We start from the raw sequence: 25,601 nt of genomic DNA, 5'->3' as shown, positions 1-25,601 counted from the left end.
CATCACATTGTCGGAACGCACAAGTGCCGGACCGCCCTTTGCAACTACTGGACTGCCCTTTTCAATTGCCAGACCGTACTTGACACAGTGCTAGAGCGCTATTGCCAAACCGCAATTTACAGAGCCTTACTGTTGAACCGAACTTTACACAGTGCAGAGCGCCACTATCGGATCGCATTTACATGTGCTGGAGCCCCCTATTTTAGTGGGATAGAGGAGAGAGGGGCGTGGCTAAAGTAAAAGTAAGGGAGGGTAGTTTAGGCTTTTTTTTTTTTTTTTATTTGGTTGGGGTTTGCATATCAAGTATATTTTGGAGAAAAAAGTGAGAGAAAAAGTTAGGTTGGGGGTAAGTTGCATAAAAAATGTAGTTTTGGGTTTTTTTGTATTTTTTTTCTAAAAACAAAATAGGTAAGAGCATATGAGACATAAGTAGAAATCCATTTTGTCGCCCACCAATCATACACCGCCAAATTACTATATTCTATATTCCACAGCCAAACCATTGTTCAGAAAGAGAACCATCACTATACCACAACCAAACCATTGTCCAAGAAGTTAGAGTAATCGATATATTCTCTCAAAAAGATAAAACAACTCAAATCTCTATGGAAACGCTTATTTGCAAGAAGCCAGCCTCTCAATCTACGGTAGCATCCTGCCTCTCTCTTCTTTTAGCGGAAACCACCATTCCCATACAGTGACCTACAATATGCATATTTTTTCCTCTTTTATTACTACATATCACTACATCAGTACCTTGAGGACCTCAAATTTTAGTTATGTAACATCTTCACCCTAGCCACCAACGTCAAAAAGGCCAAAAAGTAAAAAGAAAAATGTAAAAAAATCATTTATCAAAAAAATAATGTCTTAAAATTCGATAAACACTATCCATTATCGGGCTATCAGATTCTAGGTGCTTTACATCTAAAAGATGTAAAGTGATTAAGAAAACAAAATTCTACAAAAATATCATCCTAGGCGTGCCTTATGCTCAACTAAACAAATAGTATGACATATAACACCCCCCAAATTCGGATAAGTCCTCACAGCATGCTCGTGATCGTGCTGGAGCACGACAAAGCCCACTTTTTCCTTCCACTGCATCTCAGTTTCCACGGGTACTTTATCCTAGGGTTCTTGCGAGTTGTGAAGAAGAGAGAAAGAGGGAGATTTAGAGAGAGAGAGAGAGGGGTTTCGAGAGAGAGAGGGGGAGAGGGGTTTAAGAAGGCAATGTGATCAATAGAGAGCGAGAATGGCTAATAGAACGGACCCTGCAGCGAGGAGCGTCCATGGAACAAACCCTCAGAACTTGGTGGAGAAGATATTGAGGTCTAAGATTTACCAGAACACGTACTGGAAAGAGCAATGCTTTGGTCTCACTGCTGAGACATTGGTGGACAAGGGCATGGAGCTCGACCACTTTGGTGGAACCTTTGGCGGTAACAGGAAGGCCACCCCTTTCATGTGCCTTGTCATGAAGATGTTACAGATCCAACCTGAGAAGGAGATTGTTGTTGAGTTCATAAAAAACGAAGATTACAAGTAATCTCTCTCTCTCTCTCTCTGTCAGTTCTGAATGTTATTCGTAACAATTTTGAATGGGGATATTGCGCTTTGGTTGTTATTTATTGTTGTTTGGTATTTTTGCTACTTGATTTTTGTTGGTGTTGGATACTATGTGTAAATAGCGCTTGTAAATTTTTGTTTTGATGACCAAATTAAATTCTATAGGGTTTGATAGGTTTGTGTTGTTAAAGGGATTTCGAGTTATTGGACTGCTTTTCCCACAGACTTCTCTAGATTCTTTTTGGATGGGTTATATTGGCTTTGAGTAGATTCTTACCTCTTGTAGGATTGATTTAGGATTGGTATGTGCTGCTTCTCTCTCTCTATCTCTCTCTCTCTCTCTCTCTCTCTCTCTCTCTCTCTCTCTCTCTCTTTCTGTGTCTATTGTCTGTAAAACCGAGAGAGGGAGGCAGTAGTATCAAATTTTCAGATACTTTGTGGTTAATAGAATTCTATAAAACTCAAAAAATTTAATGAAACTTGAGATGGGTTTGAAAAGCAAGGAGTCTTAACTTGGTGGGAAGTTTGTTAGACCGATAGCTTTAAGCATCTAAGGAAACTGTGGAAACCCTTCACCTTATTTTTCAACTTCTGCATCCCTTTTAGTTTTAGAATAGTGATTCGTACCCTTGAGAGTGGCTTTGGTTCCTTATAGAGTCTACTGGTAGGAGTTCTGTAGAAAATTGGAGATTTCAGAACAAATTTTCAGAATTGTGATCTCAATGATGGGCAAAAAGAGCTGACCATCTCTCGGTTCTTCTGAAGTTTTGGGCGTTCGATGCCTTTCTCATTTACTTCCCTTGGTTTCTTACTAGTTTGATTGTCCATAGTGGCATTGTTTTATTATTTGTTATGGCAAAAAATATTGGTCTGATCCTTGGTATTTGTAATGAGTTAATGACAACGTAGTTCAACTTTACTTTTCCTTGCTTTTCTTTGAATATCAATTACAATCTTCCAGTTCTTTATGCAGCAATTATCTTTATTGAGTGAATCAGTTCAGTACAGTGTTTGGAAACTTGGCGAGCCGAACTTGGACTTCCCTCAGTTTCTTGGACTTGGCAGACTGCTGAGTCTGGAACCAAAACCATGGGAACTGGCGGAATCTTTATGGTTCCCAATTTTTATTACGGGTTCCCTAAATCTTTGTGTTAAAATTTTAACTTGGCTGGATCTCTGATGGACTTGATGGAGTCGAATTACCAACTTGGGATCGGGACCCTCATAAGTCCCATCTCTAAGTCCTTGCTTTGTTTCACTATTTTGGTATTGGGCATAGAGAAGCATTAGTAGCACTAATTACCAGAAAAATAAGAAGAAAAAAAAAGCAGCACTAGTCCACATTTGAAGGAACTTAAGCTCCAACCCAACAACGAAGCTCTTAGCAGGCTCAAAAGATTGATATTAATAGGGGAAAAATGAGTTTGATGGTTTCTCAATGATTTAAGCTTGTCTTGTGGTGCATTTGTTTCACACAGACATGCAGACTTGAAGCAAGTGGCTCTCCGGGTTGTACGTAACTAATGAATAGGGGAAGAATGTGTTTGAAGGTTTCTCAATAATTTAAGCTTGTGTTCTATTGTGTTCGTTTCACACAAACACTTGAAGCAAGTGGCTCTCCAGGTTGTAATTAAGTAGCTAGGCCACTTCCAAGGTCCAAAGTTATAACCTTCAAGTTCCTACTTTCTCAGAAACACCATGTTTGCAGAATTAATATTTGTTCTGGACATCCTGCAATTCAGTGGTCGTATCCTATATTTTTAGTTGGCCTGCGGAGGTCATTACCAATTTACTTAGCTTGTCCTCAGAGACACCTCCAATGCAAGAACGTTCTGGCTTGCTTGTTTTTTTGTTATTTGTAATGATACCTATAGCATGCCAGATTTTAATTTTCGGTGCCACAATGTTCTTTTGATATTAATCCATTGCAGCTAAGTACTCTAAACTTGGTCATTATATTTTCCTTAGCATGTCTTAATTTTTTCTTATGTATGTAACTTAGTATTTTTTGAGTTTTCCTTAGTGCTGTCTTTCCAGCTTTACAAGCAACTGGTTTTATATTAAGTGGTTTTATTGTTGTTTCTAGATGTTATTTACTCTATTTGACGTGATTGAAATGCACTAGTTTGGTCATGCTAACAAAATTCTTTTTTTCTATGTTCAAATGATGTTTACTTGTTTTCCTAGTGTCTTAGTTTGGATTGGCTTTATGTGCACGTGTTCTCTTTGGCACTTATTCCCATATTAGGTGATGACCTGTTTGTAAATTTCATGTTTTAGTGAATTGTATATGTCATATTGTTTACAACACAAATCGGAGAGATCTTCGAATGAAGATCCCTCGATCCGACACTACAAACTCGTTATTAAAGATTAATAGAGAGGTGGCGTCAATCGAATTATGATCTAGGGGTTGATCTATTCAAAAGTCAATAAATCCGTCCTTAGATCATCAGCAGAGCTGGCATCAGTCCTATGCACAAAATAGTGAAATAAAGCTATAAAACTACTCTAAATCTAACCAAATAACTAAAGTAAATGAAAATGCAAGGAAATGGTGAAAAGGAACTTACCTGGCCGAGCCAATTGGCTCGGGATACTCAATGCTTCGAGGCCTCGCCTGTATCAGGACCGCGGTTGAGTTTACGCTGTGCATCCTCCTTTCTCTCTTCAGAAAAGACCAAGCCTTGTCTTGGTTGAACTGGAGTTATGATCTGACCTAGAGGTTGAGGATGGTTGTCATGGGTTGATGGTTTAGGGTGTCACTAGGATTTTTCTATGCTCTAGGGTTTATGCTCACCAATTAGGGTTTGCTCACGTTTTTTTCACTTAATCCTAAAAGGGTCGTCAAAAATGCATTTTATAGACTAAAAAATGCGTAAAATGGATTACTACAAAAAATGGGTGGATCTGCTAGCCCAAAAGACGTTTTTGGGGGTTAGATGGCTGGGCGACCACCCAGACCAGACCCGGGCTTGGGTGACACAAAATGTCGCCCAGCCCAAAATGTTTAGATTCAGTGAATTTTGACCAACATTAGGTTGGAAGCACAAAATAAGGGATTTGGGTCAATCTTGACTGGGCGACACCCTTCGTGGGTGCTTACACCATTTTGACCAAAATCCAAAATTTCCAATTTTCTGGTTGTTTACGCGATTTTGAATGATTATCTTCCAAGTTTCAGGATAAAATGCGATGTTTTACTATTTTTCATGATTATTTCCAAAATCGATGAGTCTGTCAGTATACTGGATCACAGGATGGGGATCGTGGACTATGGTGTTCTGTGGTTCAGGGATTTCTTCGAATAATGTGGTACTAGGGTTTAGAAAAATAATGTAATTTTCCTTGTTAAGAAATGGGGTGTCTACATATATGTTCTCAATTTAGTTTAGTTTATCTTTATCCTTAGATTTTTTGGTTAGACTACTTTTTATTAGGTTTTAGGGTTTTGGTTTAATTGTTCAGATTAGTAAGAACTAATGATGTCAAATTTTTGGCCTACAGATATGTTCGCATACTTGGAGCTTTCTATTTGCGTCTTGTTGGAAAGCCAACTGATGTATATCAATATCTCGAGCCTCTGTACAATGATTATCGGAAATTGAGGCGTAAATCAGCAGACGGAAGTAAGTACGCTGGTCAAGCTTTGAGAATCCTTTCCTTCAAATATTCCGCTTTTGTAGTTTAGTGATTGACATTTGATCATGCTATCTAGATAAAGTCAAACATGGTTTTCCCTTTCTCAGGTTTTGTGCTGATTCGTGTGGATGAATTCATAGATGAACTCTTGACGAAAGAGCACTCTTGTGACATTGCACTACCACGTGTTCCTAAGAGGTAATTGCTAGGAATTTTTTATATTCCATATCAATTTGTAAGTTAGGGGCATCTATTCTAATTAGACCATCAACACCATACTATCCATGTGACGCTTTCTTTCCAAGTAGCCACTTAAAATTTAATACACATGTAGCAAGTAGCTGACCATTAGATTCTTTTTTTTTCTTTTATTTAGAAAAATAATTTTATAGTTTGGACATTTGGATTGCATGCTAAGTGTCGCTTCTTGCATGCTGCAGAGGCAATGAAAATATTGAGTTTTATATAAATTTTCCATAGAGCTTGTTAGGTCTTCTTAATTGTGTTTATATAAAAGTTTACTAGAAGGGAGATTAATGATCTGTGCATATTCTAGGCTGAAACTCACTGTTTAAGAAATAATCTTATAATATCATTCTGATAAAAGAATTTCACAAATCTCATTCCCAATAAAGATTATCATTTGTGAGAAATCTTGTAACTGGAATTTCTTGGGGGAGATAATAGGAAAAAGTTTACATAAGCCATCAACTATAAAAGTAAGGCACACCTCAAAGTCCCATTTGTAATTGTTGTTTTGATATTGGAAAACCGTCCAATTGATCATTTCGTCATCGAGATGTATTGTCACACCCCAAGAATTTACAATACTGATATTCCTGAGATGTGACAGTCAAAACATATATATATTTCTTGATAGGACAAATTTACAGTGGCGAATTCTTACAAGGTAACAAAAGAAAGCGTAAGCTAGCACAACAACAATATCTTCCAAGTTGATCCTGACTAGCACTCAAAATGAATCCGCATTTATCCTGAAAAAAATGTTTACCATAATTTGATGAGTTTGGCTACTCAGTAAATGATCATCATAATCTTAAAAATAGTCATGATTGAAAGATATCAATATTTTCAAAAAGGAGATATATTAACAGGAATGCATTAACAATTTCACTTTCCAAAATGCATAATTAAGTATAATCCGAATAATTGAAATACATATCACATTTTAGCATCAATGCATAATTAAAAAGATTTCACAAAATACCCTACTGGCGTCCCAAGTAGGTCACCTATATACCCCATCAGCATCCTGATAGGTCCACTTAATCCCTATCGGCGTCCCTGATAGGTCCACTTAATCCCTGTAGGTCCACTTATACCTCACCGGCGTAGCGGATGAGTCCACTTAATCCCTACCGGCGTCTCGGATAGGTCCACTTATACCTCACCGGCGAACCGGATGAGTCCACTTGCATACTTAAAGTATTTCTAAATCTCTTTAAACATTCGAAAGCAGCAATATCATGTACTCAACGTATCACTAAAATCATTAATATGAATCTCATTGAAACCATTAATAACATTCACTTTCAATAACATTTAAAAAATAACCAATCGAATATTTTGGGCTCAAATTTAGAAAGGTAGCAGTTTGTAAAGACATTCTAGCATAATTGTCAATTTAATATGTATAGAAAAACTCTTATAGAAATTCAAGAATACGGAATTATCACAATTTATGGGATATCAATTGACAAATGAACATTTCACAGGCAATGCTATAATCAAATGCAAAAATATCAGTTTTTAAATAATAAGGCAGTCATTTGCACATGAATTTTACAATATCTAAATATTCAGAAACAGTAGAAAGAATTTTCACAATTTTACTAACAGCACACATTTATTTTTAATAATTTTACAATATCTAAAATTTTCTAACAATAGACAAGAAAAATAAATAAATTTATTTTTCTAAGAATTTACAGCATTTAAAATTTCTAACATAGATAAAATATCACAATTTTTATTAAAAAGATTATTTTCAAAATAATGAGGTCGCGTGCGCATAAAATTTATCACGCCTAAAATTCATGATAATAAGTAGAAATAATTATTTCATTTTATTTTTAAAAAGAATGGATTATTTTTCGAGACCATGAGGTCGCTTACACACAAAGCTTATAAAATAAAGATCTTGGACGGAAATATCACTATTTATTAAAACAGACTATTTTTCAGGAAGATGATGTCACTTTAACTCCGAAATTGGGAAAACATCAATTTTGGATGTGGGCTTATCATATGTGTCATCGTAGTCTCATGTGTACGGTTCATAGGCCATGGTTAGAGAGTGAGGTTATAGATGCAGAAGGTCCAGTACAGAGAGTAGAGATAGGGAAGGTTTTGAGATGAAGGTCTTATAGAGAGAAAAAGATGAGGAAGTTGTGTAAATACAAGAGAGAGTAACAGAGGCCTCTTCGTGAGAGAAGAGAAGTGTGAAAAATGCGTTGATGAGCGAGGGATGGATGAGCTATTGATGAGAGAGAAAGAGAAGCCTCTTTACCTAAAAACGTAGAGAGAGAGAAAGAGAATCAGACCAATAAAAGGAAACACCTCAGATGCAAGGTGTTGTACAAGGAATGTTAACATAAAGCTTTAAGATGGTGGACCTAAGGTCCACCCAAATAAAATTGAACCTTCAAGTATATTAACAATAATATCGTTTATTTGTTGTTAAAATAAAAGCAACAATATCCTAACAGTATATTAATATTATTATGATTATGATTATTATCATTACTAATATATACTTATTATTTTATATATTTATTTATTTATTTGTATTTATTTCTGTTAATACTATTAATATTATATATATATATATATATATATATATATATATATATATATATATATATATATATATATATATATATATATATATATATTTAAAAAAAGTTTAGGATTGTTACATGTATGGATATGAAGAAAAAGGATTCTAAGTCCTAAAAATAATTCATCTTGTAACACAGTATTTGGATTGTCCAATTTCAAGATTTTAAAGCATTTATAAATCTGCTTGATGTACATCATTTTTGGAGCTTTAAATTTCATAAGGAAAAAATTTATATAAGGATGCAACCTTGTAATGTAGAACTACGGATGCACCTCAAAAATCCATCGGAAAAGGTAGTTTTAATGTTGAAAAGCCCTTTGATTGATTGTCTCGACATCGAGATGTATGACCATGAAAAATAAAAAGATTTTAAGTCTCAGAAATAGTGCATTTTACAACATATTATCTACGCCGTCCATTTTCAAGATTATCATATGTTTATAGATCTACTTGATTTTAACCATTTTTGAAATTTAAAATTTAACAATTAGATATAAAAATAGATTTTGAGATAATCCTAAGAACATTTTACATCAAAATTATATACCATGATAAAATTTGAAGGTGCACCTTACCTCTACAGCTACGGATGCATCCGTATGCCAACTGCACCCATTTCATAATTAGGAGTTGAAATAGATTTTCAGACTGTCTTTGGGGCTTTCGACACTAGGAATGTTACTTTTTGCAGGGTTTGAAGCTGCCCCTCACTTTGATTCTTTTCGGTCAACCCCTTATATAAACTGCACCCAACATAATATCATCTGATTTTTAAATATTTAGTTTTCCTCTAAAAGCTCTTGGGACAAATGAAAGTGGGAAGAAAATTCTTGCAGCCAACCGATAGTAAAATCTTATGGTCGGAAAATATTGGAGAGTTTAAAATATTTAGGTTAACCAACGCAGTTCTTGGTTTACCGAATTTGGTGTCTCACATGAATGTCTGCTACTCTCCTCGTGCAGATCAAATACTATCTCAAAAAAAATAAAATTGGTGCACAGTTTATTTGGCGCCCCTACTGTTGCATCCTCAAGGTCTTGCTATATTGAACCATTGAACCCATCCATATTCATCGATTGAACACAGTTTCATCACCAATTTAATATTTGTCGGAAAGTGCTATATTCTAGTCACCTAATGCTTGAATCTTACCTCAAAGGCAGCTCCTCAATTTTATTGCAATTTAACATTACCAATTTTCAAATTTTTACTTCCTTCTTAGTTGTTGCCTCTACTCTCTCTCTCTCTCTCAGCAATATCCAACAAACTTACTCAGAAAAAACCTACCGGTGGAGCCCCAAGAACCAAGTGGGCAAGTACTAACATTCTCACATTTCTTAACTTGATTTATCACTCAAATGGTGAAATTTCACACACACACACACACACACACACATATATATATATATATATATATATATATATATATATATATATATACATGAGCAAGTTCATCCTTAGACTGCAAATAAATCCACCAACTGCCCATGAACTCCTGAAACCAGGTTATGTTGTTCACATGCTTTGAAAACATATTGGGATGGGCTAAGTTCCCATAGAGTGGGCTTAGCAAGGGGATCTGATGTAGGCCTCCAAGTGGCTGCAGGATTATTTAGCAACCAGAGAGAAAATGACCTTGTCAATGTGTTTTTGGATAATATTTCCGTCCAATTCTGTATCTATGGTACTGCTATGATTATTAATATTTGGATCGGGTAGTTTACCAGCACATATCTCCCGCAACATCCAAGAAATATGCATTCACTAACATTAGTAAGAGTTCGGGCTCTCTTCATGTTGAGACTCTAAAAGTGGTTGATTAACTAGGAACCTAGGCATGGACCCTACCAATCTAATCCATCTTCTAAGTCCTCCCTTTGCGATGGATGATTTTTACCATCCATGTAGGCCATCAGTAAAGCTGTCACTGAGATCTTTAAGCATGACAGAAAAAAATCGACTCATTGCCATGTTTACTGGGTCTTTTTGTTAAATAAAATCCCTGTTGTAAATGTTATATTTTTAGATGATCACAATGCACTTTCTTAAATGGTTCATAAAGTTCCTTCTCCATATGATTCTGTGACATTATACTAGATTGTTATTTTTAGTTCACACAATTGTTTTTGGCCCCCTTTATTTCATTGAGGATGAGTGGCTTATTTCTGGAACTGAATCTCTAGACTCGGTCCCTCACCTGCAGATGGACTCTTGAATCAGCAGGGCAGTTAGAACCTAGAAGAAGTGCATTAGAAGATGACTTTGAAGAGGAAGAAGAAAAAGAAGAAGAGGACCAAGCTACGGCTGCACTTGAAAATGGGGCGCATGAAAAGGTTTTGGAGCTGATTCTCTTGCATGACTAGCTTTAAATTTCCCTATCTTTCTCAAAACTTGTAATTTGCAGTGTACATAACATGTTTTTTCTCGTCTATGTAGGATTCCTATCGTGGAAGGAGTCCTGGAAGGGAAAGAGATAGGGACAGGAGGCGTGATAGTCATAGGCAATACAGGTATACTTCTTCATATGACTCAATATATATGGATAATTCGTGTTATTCTTCTTTTTTTACAGCTTTAACACTTTATTTGTGCTCGGTTTTATATATTGTTAAATGGAACTTATGCTAAAACCAGTGGACTAGTTGAAAAGCATAGGCCATTAGTTCATCACTGTCCATTGACATTATGGATGGTAAGGGGAGAGAGTGGGACTTTCCTCAAAAAATGAGAGTGGGACTGACCATATCATGTTGTGTCCTGGTGGAGCTCTCTCTGTCTCACACACACACACACACACACGTGTGCTTCCCACCGTTCATCAGTTCTCCACATTCTGTTGGACATGATATCCTTTTCCTTTTTTTTATTTGAATATTTGATGTTCTTAAATTTCAGGTTTCAGCCAGATTGTTGTTTTATGTGGTCTTTTCTTATCCTTTGTTCTTGATCTGCAAAATATGATTCTATTGCCTTCCTTCACCTGATCAATTTCGATAAGAAGTTTCTAGCCAGTTTGATAACTGACTTCATGGAAGCGTTTATGCTTGGCGAATTTTCAACATGCCTAACTTCTGTTACTATCAAGGCATTTCAGGCCTTGGTGGAAAGGACTGCTTCCTAAAGAAAATTATGGAACGACCCTGCCAGGTTTCTCTGTACTGGTAGTGTACAGTGAGAAGTATGATGGGTCATACAACTTTGGCTTCTTGGATGTCATCTCCTTTTATTCGACTTTATTTTATATTAAATTTCTTTATGTTTTTATGATGGTGTGTCACTGTGTGCTTTATTCCTCACATAACCATCGTTTATTTAGTTTAGTTCGATACTCTGAGCTACTAGTATACTACTGGTACTTCAATGAACGGTATACATAAATTTAATGCAGTAGTAATCTAAAGGTCCTTCAACAAATGTTGTTTGATTCACTTTATTACCACTTACATTTTGGAGTGGCAAGATGAGCACTTCGGCCCTTCATCTGATTTAGGGAAGATATATAAAACAAAAGAAGTTTCAAAACAATATATCTAACCTGGTGCATTTACAAGAATTTTTTGTCTTTTCTAAAATAATGATGATATATTTTGCTCTCTTTCCAAAAAAAAAAAGAGGATATATTTTGCTGATATTTTCACATTTATCTGATATTATGAACATAAGGATGATATTTTATTGATATTTTTTAAATTGTCAGGAGGGATTTGCTTCGCGTTGGTTTGGAGCCCCAAGCTTCAGCCTCTTCGGCTGAAGTGAAGCAAATCTAGTGACACTGACTTCAATTATTATTATTTTTAAGTTGGTAATGCAATTTATTCATTGGGTGTTAAAATGTTGTCATGTTAGTTATACAAGTGACATGAATATTTTTTAGGAAAAGTGTATAATTAGACCACTTTTTTTTGGTACAAGGAGGTGACAATTATTATTGACCGTTAAGTGTGAAATCAAGTGGATACAGATGTGTTATTGATTGGGCACAAAGCCCCAATTAAATTTTGTCGAATGTTGTAACACTTAAATATGTAGGATTTCACATCCAATGGCTGAGATAAAATTGTAACCTCATTTTACTGAAAGTAAATGGTTTGATAGTATACAATCCTTATTTTTCGTTGGTAATTTGGCTTTTTCTTCTTGTTAGAAATGTCTGAACAATCACAAAGCACCTATTTGTGTTTTAGGGACCGGGATTATGACCGTGATCGGGATTATGATCGTGATCGGGACTACGATCGTGACCGTGGTAGAGGAAGAGATAAAGATAGAGAGAGAGACCGGCATCATCGTGATCGCTTGAGGGATGAGGAGTATGGTCGTGATGGTAGGGATCACCACCACAGGCGGGACCGTGAAAGGGAGAGAGAGAGGGAGAGACGGCGAAGCCGAAGTAGGAGTAGAGATCACAAAGAGAGGGACCGGGATGGAGCTGGGGACCATCGGAAGAGGCACCGAAGCCCTAGTCCCCCACAAGAGAAAGAGCGCAAAAAGAAGGAAAAGGAGAAGAAGAAGGATGATGGTACAGACCATCCAGACCCAGAGATTGCTGAAGCTAACCGCCTTCGAGCTTCACTGGGTCTGAAACCTCTAAAAATGTGATGAAGCCCAAAAAGAAAGGAAAAACCAATAGAAGTTTGAGGATATCGTTCTAGTATACTCACTTTGTAACATGTTTTTTGCTGGGGTCTCCACTCTCACTAATGTGCCATTGGTATGATTTGATGCTGGCCTTCTGGTCTTTTAAGATTTTGAGGCACTGATGCGCGCTTTTTGGTTCTAAGTTCCAAATGGTCCTGAGCGTGAAAGGTATGCGCCTGCAGGAGCATTACTGTACAACAGCTCCCCTCAGGCGGAAGAGTAACTTATGAGAAATTTTTTGATATGAAACTTTTAAATCCATCTAAAACGTTGCAGGTAATTATTTTTCAAGAAAGTTTGGATTTTTAAGTTTTTGAACTCAGTCTTGGCCTCTGGTGATTTTTATTCGTCCTTAGGAAGTTCATTTTTTTGAGGTGCAGAGTGTGTCCTATTTAACTTTTTTCTTGGAGGTTGGTTATTAGGTTTAAGAGGTATGTACCCCGTTTCAAAAACCAAGAACAAAAAGTTTACATCCCAAAATTTGAGGTACGATCAAGTTGTGTTCCATCTCTCCTCAGCCCTCTGTTTCATTGGTGATACTGTGTACATGACTACAGCATTTTATGGTTCATTGGATTACAATAGATCTTCCTATTGGAGACTGATAAAAACCTTATTTTAAGTAGGGTTACGATTGGACAAAGGAAATAGTAATCCAACTAAATTATGTAAATGATGAAACTTAGTTAATATCATATATGTGTGTCATCTGTGGGATTTCTATTTTCTATGAGATTTCTAAGCTTATTAGTATGGAATAGGGGGGGAAAGAATTTCTGTTTTTTAAAATTTTAAATTTGGTCAGGTCCGTGGAGCTGGCTTGCCAACTCAGCTTGGGATCGTGAGTATGCAACCCACCACTAGGACTGTGAGGGCTTATTTATAGGGCAATGGACCCAACCTCGGTTTTGGGTATGGGTCTAATTTTTGGACCCGACAGATCATGTTCTGATCCAAGATCTAGACCGGAGCACTATTTGGGTCTAAGTCCAGGTCCAGTCAGATCCAACCTGTACCCGAGTGTTGCCACCCTACTTATATATGCAGGAGAAAGTATACCATGAGAACAAATTTTCGCTACTAAAGTCGTAAGATATGAAATTTGACCGCTTAAGACTGTCGCCAAGTTTGAAACAAACTTCTTACACTAGCCAATAACCACTCTCAATTGCCAAACTTCACATCCAAACATCCGCAATCGATTTGGGCCTTTTGTACCAAAACCAATTTTATCTTAGAATTTCTTTCATCATTTTATTCAAGTGGAAACTGCCGCAACATCCCTGCGTTGTGCATAATCTTATTTTTGGGGTAAAAGAGATGGCATGGACTGATTTAAAAGAAAAAATTATATAAGTGAGAGGCTCGAAAAATCAAATTAAGGTGCATCTGAAAAATTTCATTAGAAAATATTGTTTTGATGCTCAAAAATCCTCAAATTGATCATCTCATGTGGACATGAGAAAAAATAGATTAAAGTCTGAAAATAGTGCATCTTGTAATGCATTTTTGTGCTGTCAATTTTCAAGATTTTCATGTTTATATAGATCTGCTCAATTTACACTATTTTTTAAGTTTTAAATTTTATAATTAGAGATGACAATAAATTTTAAGGTTACCATAAAGATTTTCAATATTGAAATCATATTTCTTGACGCTATTTGTAGGTGCACCTAACTTTGATTATTTAGAGCCTCAGCCTCGAATGCACACAATATTATTTTTGAAAAAAAAGTATGTGAAGGTGATCACAACTAATCTTGATTATTGAACGGTTGGTGGCTATTGGCCAAAATGAAAGTTCAAAATAAGTGTCCTGGAACTTTATAACACACCTAATCTCTCAAATTGCACATGATGTGATAGTTTTGAGTAAAGGTCAATAGTGTCATTATATGCACTCCCTTAATTTTGACTATCGTCGTCTCTCTCTCCATCAACAAGCATCATGCACCTCAATGCACCCGACCACCATCTTCACCCCATTCTTCAAATCCATCACCCGCCAAATCACCACAGAAGCCAACCCCTCCTCATGGAACGCTCTCATCAAATCCCATACACAAGCCAACCGTCCACGAACCGCAATCTCTTTCTACAACCAAATGATCCAAAATGGAGCTCCACCCAACAATTTTACATTCCCCATTGTTCTAAAAGCTTGTTCTCTCTCAAGATCCTCTCACAAGGCCTCAGAAATCCACGCCCGAATTTTAAAAACGGGTTTTCACTCTGATCCTTACGTTCAAGTTTCTCTAATCCATCTCTCTTTTGCCTTTGGTGATCTAAGAACCCCAAGGCTGCTATTTCATGGCCAAATTTCCAAGAATTCGGCGCTTTGGAACGTTATGATATCTGGGTATGTTAAAAATGGTTTACACTGTGAAGCTTTTAAAATTTTAATGGAAATGCTGATAAATGGGGTTGTTCCGGATGAAATTACAGTGGTAAGCTTGCTTTATTCTTGTTCCAGATTGGAATATCTGGATCTGGGGAGGTGGGTTCATGGAACTATACTGAAAAGAGGGATTTTGGCTGATTTCTTTGTTGCTGCAGGCCTTATTGACATGTATGCGAAGTGCAGGTGCCTTGATGGTGCATACTTAGTGTTCAATAAAATGACTGAGAGAAATGTGGGTTGTTGGAATGCTATGATTGATGGGTTTGCAAAGTCGAGCGACTTATTATCGGCTAAACTGCTATTTGATCGAATGGACCAAAGAGATATAGTTTCTTGGAATGTCATGATTAGTGCATATGTTAGTATGAAGCTTGGTGAGGAGGCTATCTCTCTCTTCAAAACGTTATTACTAGAGAGAGAGCTCAAACCCAATGATATAACGATGTTAAGTGTGGTTTCAGCTTGTGCAAAGTTGGGAAATCTCAAAACCGCAAAATGGGTTCATGGTTTTATTACTGAATATGAAATTTGTTTGTCAATTGGTCTATATAATGCGCTTATTGACATGTATTCTAGGTGTGGAAGCTTAGAACTTTCACTGCTAGTGTTCAATAACATGCCTCAAAGAGATCACATCTCTTGGAACACAATGATCTCAAACTATGTTAGGGAGAAGCATTTTGAAGAGGCCCTTAGTCTTTTCAGAGCAATGAGAATGTCTTGTTTAAAGCCTGATGAGGTGTCCATTGGCATAATTCTAAAGGTGTTTATGGAGGTTCGTGATTTTGAGATGGCTAGAAGTATATATGCTCACATAGAGAAAATTGGGATGATTCAGGATGGAGTTATAGGCAATTCTCTCATAGACATGTACGCGAAGCGTGGACCTATCGATGATGCTAGCAAACTTTTCTTTCTGATGCCTAGTAGAGATATAGTATGTTGGAACACCATGATAGCGGGTTATCTTAGGCATGGAGACATAGAATTTGCTCAAACATTATTTGATCAGATGCCCTCAAAAGATCTTCTCTCTTGGAACACGATGATCACTGGTTATGCGCAATTTGGCCTCACTAATCGAGCATTAGCCCTATTCAGCACAATGCCACTAAAACCTGATAAGGTCACCACAGTGAGCTTGATCTCAGCTTGTTCACAAATGGGGGATGCGGGTCTAGGATCATGTTTCCATGCCATTTTGATACGAACAGGGATTGAACATGATCTTGTCATTGATAATGCCCTTATTACAATGTATGCTAAGTGCGGGCGCATGCATGTAGCCCATCGTATTTTTGCGAGTGTCAGACAGAATGATAGGAATGTATCAACTTGGAGTGCTATGATATCTGGGCTAGCCATGCATGGTCACGCTTTCAAGGCTATAGAGTTATTCCATGCGATGCAAAAGGCTGGTTGCCCCCCTGATGATATAACATTTGTTGCTCTTTTGTCAGCTTGTAGCCATGCTGGGTTAATTGAAGAAGGTGAAGAGTTGTTTAATAGTATGAGTCAAGTCTACGGCATCACGCCGTCTGTTGAGCATTATGGTTGCATGGTGGACCTTTTGGGGCGAGCAGGTCTTCTCGACAAGGCTGTGGAGGTAGTGAGAAACATGCCAATGAAGCCTGAGGCTTCGGTGTTAAGTGCTCTTTTGGGTGCTTGTAGGATCCATGGCAATACGGAGCTAGCTGAAAGCGTAATTAAACGATTTGAATTGGAGGAAATTGAATGTGAAGGAATTTATCTGCTCATATCGAATGTGTATGCAGCAGCTAGCAAGTGGAACGAAGTTGGTTCTGTGAGAAAATTGATGAGAGTGAGAGGTTTTAGGAAGAAGGAAGCTGGCCATAGCCTGATTTTGAGGCAAAATGAGTCCAAGGCCATGGATGAAGGGAAACTTGTTTATTCTCCCCACTGTGTTAGCAAATATTATTTATAGATCAATGATTCAGATAAATTGCAAATATTTCGTGATTATCATTACTACTATGAGTTTTTAGGGGAAACCTCAAATATCTTTCAGTGATACCACGTTTCCCAAACTTTAGACCAATAGTTCTAAATTAGCTTGCTTTTTAATATTTTTCTCTTGCTGAGCATGCTCCGGATCCGCTTCTCCTCAAGCCTGAAAAGCTTTGGCATTCTCTTTCTAGGCCTAAAGAACTCTAAGGTCGGTTTCTCTCTCCGAACCTGAAAAGTGAACACCTTGTCCGTCTTTCCTGAACGCCAAAACTTTGTGTGTCCTCTGTTATGCCTCAAGAACTTTGAGGTATCTCTCTTTACCCAAACCTGGAGACTCTAGGCTTCACTCCTTGTCTACCCAAAACTGGTCCCTAGCAACCGCCTTAGGAAGGATCAATGGATTGAATCCTTATAAATCTCTATTGAAGTGCCTAGCAAGAAACTGCAATACTTCATGGATTTGGTTAAATTAAATATATTTATTTTTTCCATGACTTGCAGAGTGATATTTATTCTCTGAACTACTGGTTCTGCTTCAAATATAATCTTTAGTAAGTTTATGGTGGGGTTTCAAGTTTATATATAAGAGATGTAATTCCTTAGAATGTGTAAGGGAGATGTAGTGAGTAGAGGGGTTAGATCCTCCAAATCCACAACAAAATGGAAATTTGGAGAATTTCGGATCATACCTAATAAAGATTGGGCTGGACCACTTGATCTTATTGTCAGACCACTGACTAGTGCTTTAGAATGTTTGATCTAAAGTAAATCTAAAGTAAAAACCTATATGGTTGAAAACTTATCAAAGTCATTGTTGACTGGTATGACAAGTTAAACAAAGTTGATAAACATTTTTTTAATATATTCCATGTTTTAAATTATTGTTCTTTTCTATAAATTTTTTAAAAATGGTCCAACCCTCATTAGATCCTAATGACTATGCTTCAAATGGAGGTAGCATTCAAACAGAGGTAGAATTTTATAATGATTGTGGGAAATATGCAATATCATGGGGTTATCTTGAGTTTGGGGATGTATTTTAGGGTTGCTGCTATTTTAAGAATTTCATAAGAAAGATGAGGGCTGGTCTTCCATTCTTACCATGTCCCAAGTCAACACTAAAAAAAAGAAAACATTTAAGATACTTGGGAGAATAGGATTGTCTACAAAAGAGACTCTTTATTTATTTTTGTTTATGGAGGTCACAATCAATCGCACACTCATTAGATGTCAAATTGTGTGACTTGGGGTGAGTCACACAGTCCGAGAATTTATTTTTTGAACTTTGTGTTTATTCAATGGCACTTTTACCGCCACCCATTTTGCAAGTTAAGAGACAAGAATGATTGTGGCATCCATGTACAAAAGATAAATGGTCTCTTTATAGATAATCCTTGTGGAAATTGAGAAATTTAAAAAAAATTTGAAATTCCTCTATCTTGTGACTTAATGAGTTTCTCCGTTTTGTTACTTAGGACTCATAACAGAGAGACTAACTTTACGGTAGAGGGGCCCAGCTGCTCAGGTCCATCTGAAAACGCATGCAAGGGAGAAGGGAAATTTTCTTAGAATAGGGGAAGCCATCTTAAGACCGCATAGGATCGCAAATACGTATCAACCCCCTTACTCTTTTCCTTTGGGGAAAATTATAGATACTCCCAATTTGTCTTTTTTGGACATTGCCCTTTAATACCACACCATTAATTCCAGCATTATTTATTTTTACACCTAACCTCAAGCAAAAGAGTTAATTTTTTAAAACCAAATTATGCCCATTTTAACCAATATTTTCCAAAATGTGATGTCCAATATATGCCTGTCCGGCACAAAATGTGACCAATTTCTAACTGACACAAATTGTGCTGGACTGGCTTCTGATATTCAAATTATACCAGTTCAACACAAAGTGCATCACACGAGCTTATATTGAAATTGTGCCTGTCCAGCACATTGCATGCCGGACAGCCTATATTCAAGTTGTGCCAATCAAAAAGGTTAAAACGAGGATAGTTTGTTCTTAAAAAAGGTCACTTTTCAACTTTCAACTTTCAAGTTGGAGGTAGCTACAAAAATAAACCATGTTGAGAGTTAATAGTGTACTATTGGAGGTAGCTACAAAAATAAACCATGTTGAGAGTTAATAGTGTAGTATCGGAGGTAGCTACAAAAATAAACCATGTTGAGAGTTAATAGTGTAGTATTGGAGGTAGCTACAAAAATAAACCACGTTGAGAGTTAGTAGTGTAGTATGAGAAGTATTTGAGAGATTACCTTTTTTTTCTTCTCTCGTAGAATTAGTTAGTGGCAGGAGTCGAACATTGGACGTGGTATTTATCCCTCAAAATGAAAGACAAGCAAATTAACATTAACATTGTGCATCCCTAAATTTGAAATATGGAGATGTCAGAAAATATAACCCCTTTTGACGCGAATCATTGCAAACCAGTGCTTTCAAAAACTCCGGGTTGGCATGAAATTGCCTAGTCTGACCGGGTCGCCCCATCAATTCTCTAAATATATAGAAAATTGTCCTGGTCTAAAAGAAAACCAACAATTTGCTTAGTAAAACAACATTTTGCTATAGTAAAACACCGATTCACCGATACAAACTGGTGACCGGTTCATTATTTTTGCACGTATTTTTTTGCCGGTTCACTATTTTTCCACAATAAAATGGCAATTCTGACCACAGACTCACCAATCCAAACCAGTTTTTGCGGTGGTCAATCCTAGTCACCGGTCGGTTTTTTAAATCATCGCTTGCGACTCTCCCGCTCTCTACGAACCACTACTATATTTAACATCTTAACTTTCATTGAACTCGGAGAAGTACAACAGAATGAAGAATACTCGAGGAATTACAACATAGAGACCCCAAGTAAAAACCAAACAGTTGAATCGAGATCGCCAATGACAATCAAATCTCCTATGCAACTCTCTCTCACCCTCTCATTCACTCTCTCTCTGCGTGCGTGCGTGCGTGCGTGCGTGTTTTACATCTTAGAACTCACCAGAAAACACTTCCCCTTTGAAAAACCAGACATCACCAGGAAAACTTCAAATTCACTGGGCAACATCAGAAAGCTCCACGAGCATACATACTTGAAATGTTCAATATCACCAACAAAATCCCTGTCAGTCAGTCTATAAATAAATCTCTCCAGAGGAAAATCCTAACGTTGCTTTGGTGGCCATAACCACAGTACTGTAACTCCTACCACATGGTATGTTACTCTCAAATCGATACAACCCTACTGGGGATCACCAGAAAATCTTATTTGAAACAAGATTTTCAATCTGACAATCATCAATAAAAACTCACAAGGCAAACGACCAACAGCTAATGACAGGCATTTCAATCTACCATTAAATCAGTCATTTCACTAAGCACATTCTAAGATGCCATTGTATTTCTTTGCAAAAACAGTAAGAAAATAACCAAATGGCGAAGGGCAGGCATTTCAATTTGCCTTTGAATCAGTTTACTGATTGGACTACATTCTAAAATGTCATGGTATTTCACACCAGGGCTGTAAGCTACAACATTGAATGTAAAAAACACTAAAAAGAGATTATACTGTTGCTGCAACATTACTTTTCAGAAGGAAGTTACAAGGCACAGAGTTCAACATTGGCTTTTAGGATCTAATCTCCCGATTACTAATGGGAAACATCCCCCAGTTTGAGCAGTAGAATAATTAAATAGAGTCAGAAGAAAAGGTCGAAAAGGACTTCAAGAATGCTTGGGCCAACGTTCAGAAAAAGCTACTTGTACTACAAATAAAAAAAGAAAAGAAAGGTATGTAAACACTTGTAGGAAACAAGGTGCCTCATCAAAGCACACATTCACTCATCTCCAGTACAAATAGGGCTAATTCTGCTCATTTCTGGAAAATCATGGCTGTTTAATCATTCACGAGAATAAAGAACTACAAGATGGGTTTACAAAAATTTTCTTCAAAAAAGGGGAGGTCAACAAAATTGTGTAGGTATTGTTTGAGATGGTACATGGGCATTTTTGCTCGTCTTTCAACAAATACAGCATCAATTTCGAGGAAATTCAGGTGCTTTGACTTTCTATCCCAGGAACCCAAGGAAATTTTGTTCACTTTAGGCAAAGACAACTCTCACTTCTTAGGTAAAGAAGACAAACTAAATGACCCCCAACCCCGCAACCAAAAAAAAAAGAAAAAGGATAAAAAAGGATAGTAATGCTATTCCAGTATTTTACAAAACTGAAATCGGTTTCGGATTGAAAATAAAGGCGAAAGTAATTTTGGTTAGGCCCCTAAATCAACCCATTTGATTAATTCTGAAACCGAGGGCTTTTTTTAGCAAGACAGATGGTCACTCCCAGAACTCCTGCCCTTTGAAAGCCTACTGGTTATCATCAACATCACTCTCACTTTCTGAATTATCCTCTCCATACACATACTCATTAATATCGTCTTGCTCTTCATCTTCAATTTCATCTTCTTCCATTTCAACAATTGCCTGATCATGCGCTACTTCACTGATAATTTGTGTTTCGCCCTTTCTAGCAGTTATCTGCACACATAAGACAGCCTGATCATTTCCGATACCACTTTCACATTTTGAAGTCACATTAATGGCCAAGGAAGTCCCTACTAAACCTGAGACATAACGAGATCCAAGCGTCCGGATAATTGTAACATAGGTTGAATTATTGAAGATCTGGCCGATGTAATCTGCAATAGATACAAGGATGGATTAATCCAGTTATGAACTGAATCCCTGAAAAAACTGATAAGTGAGCTGTATTCTTTGACAGTCTAAACAGTCTAATACAGAAATGCAAGTAAAATGTGTTGCTTTCACATGTTATGGGATAGACTGCATAAGTTGGTCCTTTTACTTTTTAGGGAAAATATATCTGTACACCCCATTTTGGTGTACCATTTCCCAATAGACCCATAGATTTTAAAGCTAGCTAGAGGCATGGAGGTTCCAAAAAACATATCTTCTAACTTCTAGATCCAGTTGACCCCCTTCCACCACACTTTTCTGCCCCAAAAAAATTCTAAAAAGACAGCTTTATTTCTTTCTAAAAGATAGTCTTTTTCTCTCTCTCTCTCTCTCTCTCTCTCTCTCTCACCTCAATCCCCAACCCTCTCCCTCTCACTCTCTCGCCTCTCTCCCCCAACCCCTCTCCCCCAAATCCTCTTTCTCTCTCTATCGCCATTCTCCCCCAATAAAAATAATTTTTTTTTCTATTTATTTTGTTTTTTGTTTTTAAGAATGCTTACCTTTTGTTTTGAGATTGGGAAATGAGCAAAGAAAAGAGCAGGGGCCCCTACAAAAATGAGGCCCTACACTAGAACTTCATGCGTTCCAAAAACTGAGTCCCTCTGAAGGGGTAATCAAATATAGCAAACGCAAAGAAGAATGGGAATGAAAAACTAAAAAAGTTCCAGTTGATGAAAGAGTTGATGAGGCTCCGTCTTTGGCAAGTGCATCGGCTTCGGAGTTGGCATCCCTCTGAGTACGTGTCCATGAGATTTGTGAGGCTGAGCAGCAAAAGAAGATTTCTTCGAAGAGGTACTGCAATCTCCAAGGACAGGGTGCCGCTCCTGAGGCCCACTCAATAACATTGCGGTTGTGCCCTTCAATGATGAGGGAAGGTTTCCAAGCTGGGGTTGAAAGCTCCAAGGCCTTCAAGGAGCGCAGTGACCTCCGCTATTGTTGAATCCGTGATACCAATGTGGTTGCAATAGGAATACACAGTATTCCCCATTGAGTCTCGAAATAAGCCTCCTACCCTTGACAGGCCCGGGTTACCCGATAAACAACCATTGAAGTTTAATTTGATTTGATCTGGATTGGGAGGTCGCCAGAAGGAGGAGTGGGAAGGGATAGTGGGGTAAAGAGAGATGAGGGTCCGCCAGCTTTGGTGGAAGTCCGAGGTAGAGGCGTGCTTAAAGACCTCGCTGTTCTTGGCCCAGCAAATAATGGAAGCTCTAAGGAAGTCGGTGACATAGTCGAGTGATTTAATCTTGCCTTGGAAGATTCTGCAATTTCTCTCTTTCCATAAGGTCCACAACAGGCCAATACTGTTGTCCGCCGTAGGAGCGCCCTCGTTTGGGCCAAGGAGGGGAGAAGAGCTGCTGGAATGTATGGGGGATGGATTGGAGTTATGCACTGCCATCCAAAAAGGTGCAGTATATCCGCCCAAAGAGCCTCAGCAAGGGGGCAATGAAGGAAGAGACGAGGATTAGGTTCCTCCTTGTTGAAGCACATAATGCATCTGTTAGGGAGTAGAAAGCCTCTCCGTTGTAGCTGGTCCACCGTTAGGGCTCTTTCCGAGCACGGAATCTACGTGAACCATCTCACTTTAGGGGGAGAGAGATTAGACCAGGCCCGGGCAACAATCGAAGGGGACAAAGAGATGGCTTGGGCATGAAGAACTTTGTAGAAAGATGAGACTGAGAAAGAACATGAAGGAGTGGGGGCCCAGATGAGGGTATCTTGGCCCTGGTTAGGAAGGAAGAGAGAGTGTAGCAGGGACGAGAGGGCGATGAAGTTGGCTTCCTTGTGTTGCCCCAGAGGTCTTCAGAATCTACGATTCCATACTCTGGTCCCCCCTATGGCATCGAAGTATTCCGGAACTGCCGCCTCGATCTGAGGCCAGACGATAGAGATTATGAAACCTTTCCATAAGCAGGGAGTGGCCCATGCTGAGGTCCAACCAAGATTGGATCCTGTTGCTGCTTCTGGCTCGGAATCGAGTGTGAGCCTTGAAAGGAGGGAGAGACCGATTAATGGCTTTCCAAATCCCAAAGGAATTGTTAAGCCCACCCTCTAGGGCGAACCAAGCGGAGTTGGGGATACGATATTTCAATGAAAGCACCTATCTCCAAAGGTGGTTGTGGTGAGTGGCGAAGCGCCACCAACATTTACCTAAAAGGGCCAAATTGTAGAGCTTAATCCTACGGATGCCCAAGCCGCCAGCCCAAAGAGGTCTGCGAACTTTGTCCCATGAGATGAGGTGGAATTTGCGACGTCCCCCTCCTAACCAAAGGAATTGTTTCATGAATTGTTCCAACCGTGCAAGAACCGAGGCAGGCATAAAGAAAAGGGACATTTGGAAGACTTGAATATTTGATAGGGTTGCCTTAATTAAAGTCGTGCTGCCCGCTGGAAAAAGAAACCTACCCTTCTAGGCAGCAAGACACTGATCAAATTTGTCTCTCGGATGACTCCAGAAACCTTGCTTTGGTTTCCCTATACAGAGGAGAAGGCCAAGGTAGGTGGAAGGCAGATGGTCGACTTTGCAACCCCACCGAGCTGCTAGGAGTTCGACAGAATGGCTGCTCAAAGCAACCCCCATCATGGAGGACTTGGCCATATTAACTCAGAAACCCGTTGCGAATTTGAAGCACTTAAAGAAAACCCGCAAGGTATCAACCTGCTGAGTTGAGGCATCACAGAAGCGGACGGTGTCGTTTGCATTTTGGAGATGAGAGATCACATGCCCATGGGCCCCTAAGTGGAAGCCTGTAAGAAGGCTAGCTTCATAGAGGCCCGAAATGGACCGGCTGAATACCCTAGCCGCAATAGCAAACAAGAAGGGAGAGAGGGGGTCTCCCTGTCTCAGCCCACAAGAGGACCTAAAGAAGCCTATGGGATAACTGTTGAGGAGGATAGAGAAGGACGCAGATGATACACACCCCTTGATCCAATTGTGCCACCAGGGACCAGAGCCCATTCTATCCTGGATCGAGAATAGACCAATCTACATGGTCGTACGTTTTTTCACAGTGTAGCTTTATGACCAACCCTAGGAGTTTTCCCTAGTGCTGTGAGTGGAGACACTCGTGAGCAACGGAAGCTCCATTGAGGATTTGTCAATCCTTGACAAAGGCACCTTGGGTGGGGGAGATGATCCAATGAAGGAACAAAGCCATTCCATCCTGGGTCTGATCGAGAATAGACCAATCTATATGGTTGTACGTCTTTTCCCAGTCTAGCTTTATAACTAACCCTAGGAGAGAGACTGGTGCCGTGAGTGGAGACACTCGTGAGCAACGGAAGCTCCATTGAGGATTTGTCGGTCCTTAACAAAGGCACCTTGGGTGGGGGAGATGATCCAATGAAGGACCTCCTTGAGCCTGGTGGCTATAACTTTATTTTTAGAAATTCAAATTAATAGAAATTCGTTTTTTTTCAAAAAAAGGGCCTGATCGTTTGAAGCTCCTTATTGAATCGAAATCACAATTTATAAGCTCCAGTTGATTAAGGCTTCTGTATCTAATTCAAAAAACTTGAAACAAATAAAGAATTAGTCGATTGACCCATTATAGAGGATGAAATCGTTCAAAAGGTGGACTGGTTTTTCTGGAAACAAAAACCCACATAAACTCTGATCGTTTGACGCTTCTTACTGAATCAAAATGACAATTTATAAGGTCTAAATAATTAGGAATTTTGTAGCTAATTCAAAAACCTTCAAAACAAATCAAGAATCAGTCGAATGACTGACTATTGAGGATGAAATCAAT

At 38.3% G+C, this 25,601-nt stretch overlaps 2 protein-coding genes and 1 pseudogene across 14 annotated transcripts in view; 2 read left to right on the top strand and 1 right to left on the bottom strand.

Annotated features, from left to right (window-relative positions):
- The first annotated feature begins 1,146 nt into the window (after window positions 1-1,146).
- LOC18431327 (PRP38 family protein) lies at window positions 1,147-13,008 on the top strand. The gene is made up of 6 exons (XM_088858791.1): window positions 1,147-1,545; window positions 5,077-5,198; window positions 5,319-5,409; window positions 10,279-10,408; window positions 10,512-10,585; window positions 12,260-13,008. Exons 1-6 carry the CDS (start codon window positions 1,256-1,258, stop codon window positions 12,672-12,674), a joined length of 1,122 nt encoding a protein of 373 aa, XP_088714917.1. The 5' UTR covers window positions 1,147-1,255; the 3' UTR covers window positions 12,675-13,008.
- A 1,535-nt stretch (window positions 13,009-14,543) lies between these two features.
- On the top strand, window positions 14,544-17,084 carry LOC105420435 (pentatricopeptide repeat-containing protein At3g22690 pseudogene; annotated as a pseudogene). Of its 3 annotated transcripts, none has more exons than XR_016049759.1 (2): window positions 14,547-15,072; window positions 15,270-17,084. The product of XR_016049759.1 is annotated as a pentatricopeptide repeat-containing protein At3g22690 pseudogene, transcript variant X2 (transcript). The 3 variants fall into 3 exon arrangements; XR_016049760.1 differs by having other exon boundaries at window positions 14,637-15,160; XR_016049758.1 differs by having other exon boundaries at window positions 14,544-17,084.
- Window positions 17,085-20,547: 3,463 nt separating this feature from the next.
- The window catches only part of LOC18431331 (transducin family protein / WD-40 repeat family protein), a 40,873-nt gene continuing 35,819 nt past the window's right edge, over window positions 20,548-25,601 (bottom strand). For all 10 annotated transcript variants that reach the window (XM_006841456.4, XM_011623934.3, XM_088858789.1 and 7 more), the window contains exons 12-13: window positions 21,717-21,791; window positions 20,548-21,630 (exon numbers count right to left, since the gene is read on the bottom strand). In XM_006841456.4, coding sequence (XP_006841519.1) covers window positions 21,460-21,630; window positions 21,717-21,791 — 246 coding nt within the window. In that variant the 3' untranslated portion in view covers window positions 20,548-21,459. The remainder of the gene's footprint in view (window positions 21,631-21,716; window positions 21,792-25,601) is intronic.

This window comes from Amborella trichopoda, chromosome 2 (genome assembly GCF_054954075.1).
Source record: "Amborella trichopoda isolate Santa Cruz 75 chromosome 2, AtrichopodaSantaCruz75HAP2 v2.0, whole genome shotgun sequence".
NCBI lineage: Eukaryota > Viridiplantae > Streptophyta > Magnoliopsida > Amborellales > Amborellaceae > Amborella > Amborella trichopoda.
Note: the sequence above shows the minus strand (reverse complement) of the source record. Positions and strands in the feature narration are given on the sequence as shown.

What these genes read in the sequence shown, in the direction of transcription:
- LOC18431327 (XM_088858791.1), top strand. Translation starts at nt 1,256, where the DNA reads ATGGCTAATAGAACGGACCCTGCAGCGAGGAGCGTCCATGGAACAAAC. An exon ending in GCGTAAATCAGCAGACGGAA is followed by an intron (nt 5,199 to 5,318) that starts GTAAGTACGCTG and finishes TCCCTTTCTCAG; the next exon opens with GTTTTGTGCTGATTCGTGTG. An exon ending in AAAATGGGGCGCATGAAAAG is followed by an intron (nt 10,409 to 10,511) that starts GTTTTGGAGCTG and finishes TCGTCTATGTAG; the next exon opens with GATTCCTATCGTGGAAGGAG.